Below are 4,179 nucleotides of genomic sequence, written 5' to 3' on the forward strand. Positions count from 1 at the left end.
TAGAGTTGTTGTTCCTTCTGACTAAGACAGTCTGTTCTCTTCCATTGTAAGCTCGAATTTTTTTACATCTTTAAAGTTTTTCTTGAAATATTTTTGAATTATTGAATGATTTTAGCTCTATTTGCATCTGTTTCGCTCTATTGAATGATTTTCGCTCTATTTTCCTTCTCCACTTACCTGTTTGCTATTGTAGAACGGGGCACACTGGCACAGCACAATCATCATCGGGCTAATTTTTTAAAATGAAAGAATTTAACTTATTTTATTTGAGACTTTGAGTGCAGCTGCTAGAATCCCTTGGTAAAGACATTTTTGGCTTTAAAATAATTAAAAATGATACCTCCCCACTCAAATGAAACCTTTAATTACACTGTTAAAATAATTAAAAATGAAACCTTTAATTGTTGTTTGTCTTTTTCTGTTTTGGAAGATGTAAAATTCATTTTTTATTATTAATAACTAAGCAAGAAGGACAACCTAATATAAATATATAATATTAGTAATAACGTAATATTAATAGAGAAAAATGTTAGCCAATTAATTTCCCAAAGTAATAATGCCATATTAGTAATAATATAATATTAGTAATAACGTAATATTAATAGAGAAAAATGCATAAAATGTACTTCTTTTAAAGGATTTTGCACTTGCTAATACAATTCGATAAAATAACATTAAATGATGAATAAAATACTGGATTATCATATTTAAATTATAAATAAAAATTAAAATATTAAATATTAAATACAAGACCTTATAAATAAAATAACACTCCACCAGACTTTTTTAAATACCGTGTTAACTAATTTTAAAGTTTAAACTGTAGTTTAATAGACACCAAAATCTTTTAATAATAAATCTTTTTGGCAAGTTAGATATAAAGAAAACTAGGCTTCAATTAATTAATTTATGCTGTTGCACTATTATATTAATTTAGGCTTCAATTAACTAACTTTGAAGTTTAAACTATGGTTTAACAGACTTTTTTTTGTTTAATTTATGCTATTCTACTATTATATTAATTTAGGCTTCAATTAACTAACTTTAAATTTTAACGTAGTTTAACATACTTTTTTGGTTTAATTTATGTTGTTGTACTTATACTATTATATTAATTTAGGCTTCAATTAACTAACTTTAAATTTTAAACGATAGCTTAATGACTTTTTTCTGCTTAATTTATGCTATTGTACTATTATATTAATTTAGGATTCAATTAACTAACTTTAAAGTTTAAAATGTAGTTTAACATACTTTTTTTGTTTAATTTATGTTGCTGTACTATTATATTAATTAATTTTTAATTTACTCGATTTATTAAGTTTGATTTTAAACCAATTTTTGGTCATGGTTAGTGATTGCAACAAATGTTTACTTGTAGATGAGTGATCCAAAGCGAGATGGTTCAACTCAAAGTTCACAAAATTCTTCCCCAAGTAGAGATGATCAAACAACAACCAAGGAAAATGTTCGAAAAAAGATTACTCCAAGGGCAGCTTGTTGGAACCATTTCACCAAATTTGTGACTGAAGAGGGGGAGAAGAGAGCAAGGTGCAATGCATGTGATGTTACTTACACAATGGAATCAACTTCGGGCTCTATAACGAATTTGAATAACCATTTGAAAGCATGCCTAAAAAGACCTCGAGGTAATACTTCTAATCCGAAGCTATCAGAATTAACATTTGTGAAGGTTAGCCAAGAAACAACGGATTTATCAACTTGGGTGTTTGATAAAGATGCTGTTAGAAAAGCATTGGTTCGTATGATAATTATGGTTGAACTACCTTTTAAAATTGTAGAGGGAGAGGGTTTCAAATACTTTCTTTCTACAGCATGCCCACGGTTTAGTCTTCCATCTCGTTGGACAATTAGAAGAGATAGTCTTGATTTATTTAACTCCATGAAGAGTGTGATGAAGAATTTTTTTGAAAAAGATATAAGTAGAGTTTGTTTGACGACAGACACTTGGACTTCATTGCAGAGGATATCTTATATGGTTTTAACAGCACATTGGGCGGATGATGAGTGGAGGTTGCAAAAAAGGATTTTAAATTTTTGCCCAATATCCGCTCATAGAGGTGAAAGCATAGGTCAAGCCATTGAAAAATGTCTTCGAGATTGAGGCATTGAGAAGGTCTTCACTATTACAGTTGATAATGCATCCGCCAATAGTGTTGCCCTTGAATATTTGAGAAAGAAATTGAATCATCGAAATGCTTCTGGTGCAAATGGAAAATTTATTCATATGAGATGTGTTGCCCACATTCTTAATCTCATTGTGCAATACAGTATTAAGGATGCTTTTCTGTCTGTAGATCGAGTTAGAGGTGCTATGAGGTATATAAGAGCATCACTATCGAGGTTGACAAAATTCAACCAACGGGTAAAAGAAGAAATGATAGATAGTAAGGCTCAATTGTGTTTAGATGTGTCTACTAGATGGAACTCAACATATATGATGTTAAAGGTGGCCGAAAAATAAGAGCGTGCATTTGAATCATATGTACATGATGACCATAATTTTTTTCTAGACCTTAATGCTGGAGATAGAGTTCCTGCATTTGGTGATTGGGAAATTGCTAGAAGAATTATAAAATTACTAGAGCCTTTTTATCATCTTACATTGAAGGTGTCCAGATCTTTGCATGTTACCTGTCCTTCACTTTTTGAAGTATTGACGGATGTGCATTGTCTTTCTGATGGGTGGCAAGATTGTGGAGATCTAGACATAATTTCTATGACTTCCAAAATGAGAGAGAAATATAATAAGTATTAGGGTGGAGGAAATAAGATCAACGTGCTAGTTTACTTGGCGGTCATCTTTGATCTGCGATGTAAAATGAGTTTTTTGGACTTTGGGGTCAACTTGCTCTTTTCTAATGTTGTTAATGACATTATGAAAATGATTGATAAATATTTGCATTGCTTGTTCAATGAGTATTCTTCTAATGTTGGGAGAATTGAATTGTTTGAAGGTAGATCTAGTTCTTCGACAAATCTTTCCAGTTCAATGGAAATAGATCAGTCAGAAATGAAAACGGGCTTGGCCAAACAAAAATACCTTAAGAAGAAGAAACAAGTTGTATTAGAGAGCAAATCTGAGTTGGATAGATATTTGGGTGAGGATGAAGAAGTAAATAATTCAAGTTCATTTGATTTACTATTGTGGTGGAAAATGAACAGTCCTAGATTCCCTATTCTTGCACAAATGGCTCGAGATATTCTTCCTATTCCTATCTCAACAGTTGCCTCGGAAAGTGCATTTAGCACAGGTGGACGTGTTATCGATAGTTTTAGAAGTTCTCTAACTCCTCTCATGGTCGAAGCTTTGGTTTGCATACAAGATTGGCTTCGAAAATCTAATGATGCCATCAATCTTGAAGATTATGTTGATGAACTTCAAACCATGGAAGATGGTAATATATAAATTTTAATTTATAAAATAAGTTTTTGTATTCTTTATATTAGTAAGCATTCCCATAATTTAACTAACACTTTTGTTTTTAAATTTGCTAGACTTATCCAAAATACCCGAAGATCAAGAAGGTAAAATACTTAGCATTAGTTTATAAAGTAAAATGTTTATTTAATTTATTTTGCAAAAAATTATTATTTAACTAACTCATTCAATACTTTTACTAGATGTTTCAAGATTATCAATGATGTTTGAAGCACAAGAAAAACTTAAACGTTTCTATAATGGTTTTTGAAATGATGTGTTATTGTTATTAGTTTGGTTTGGTTTGTTACTGTTGTTGGTTAATTGAACTTTTGTTGTGTTCTTTTGGTGTAGGTTTCTATTGTATTTTGGACTTTTGCTTGTGTTTTTTTTTATAATGTTGTTGTTTATTTTGACTCATGCTATTTACTTGGACTTTTACTTATGTTTTTACTATAATCTTGTTGTATTATTTTGTTGTTTATTTGCAATCATGTTGTTTATTTGGGTTGATATTTTGTTGCTTTTATTTAATCACTTATTTACTTCAATTTTTGTTGTATGATCATGTTTAAAAACTTTAAATAAAATTATTTTTTGAAAAATTACATAAAAATAAACAACACTAATTTTTTTTAAAAAAAATTAACTCGAACAGCTATATTTGATTCGATTTGATTTGATTCGAATTCCATCTCACTCGATTCGATTCAATAAAACTTCAAATAAATTTAGGA

The 4,179-nt window shown here is 29.7% G+C and overlaps 1 protein-coding gene across 1 annotated transcript; it reads left to right on the forward strand.

Moving 5' to 3' along the window:
- The first annotated feature begins 1,364 nt into the window (after window positions 1-1,364).
- Window positions 1,365-3,815, forward strand: LOC128034686 (uncharacterized). Its single transcript, XM_052623465.1, has 3 exons — window positions 1,365-1,649; window positions 3,520-3,549; window positions 3,646-3,815. Exons 1-3 carry the CDS (start codon window positions 1,382-1,384, stop codon window positions 3,711-3,713), a joined length of 366 nt encoding a protein of 121 aa, XP_052479425.1. The 5' UTR covers window positions 1,365-1,381; the 3' UTR covers window positions 3,714-3,815.
- The last annotated feature ends 364 nt before the right edge of the window (window positions 3,816-4,179 follow it).

This window comes from Gossypium raimondii, chromosome 2 (assembly GCF_025698545.1).
Source record: "Gossypium raimondii isolate GPD5lz chromosome 2, ASM2569854v1, whole genome shotgun sequence".
NCBI lineage: Eukaryota > Viridiplantae > Streptophyta > Magnoliopsida > Malvales > Malvaceae > Gossypium > Gossypium raimondii.

Coding starts and splice junctions, on each gene's coding strand:
- LOC128034686 (XM_052623465.1), top strand. CDS start 1,382: ATGAGTGATCCAAAGCGAGATGGTTCAACTCAAAGTTCACAAAATTCT. Junction 1,650..3,519: donor ATGCCTAAAAAGACCTCGAG/GTAATACTTCTA, acceptor TAAATTTGCTAG/ACTTATCCAAAATACCCGAA. Junction 3,550..3,645: donor AATACCCGAAGATCAAGAAG/GTAAAATACTTA, acceptor TACTTTTACTAG/ATGTTTCAAGATTATCAATG.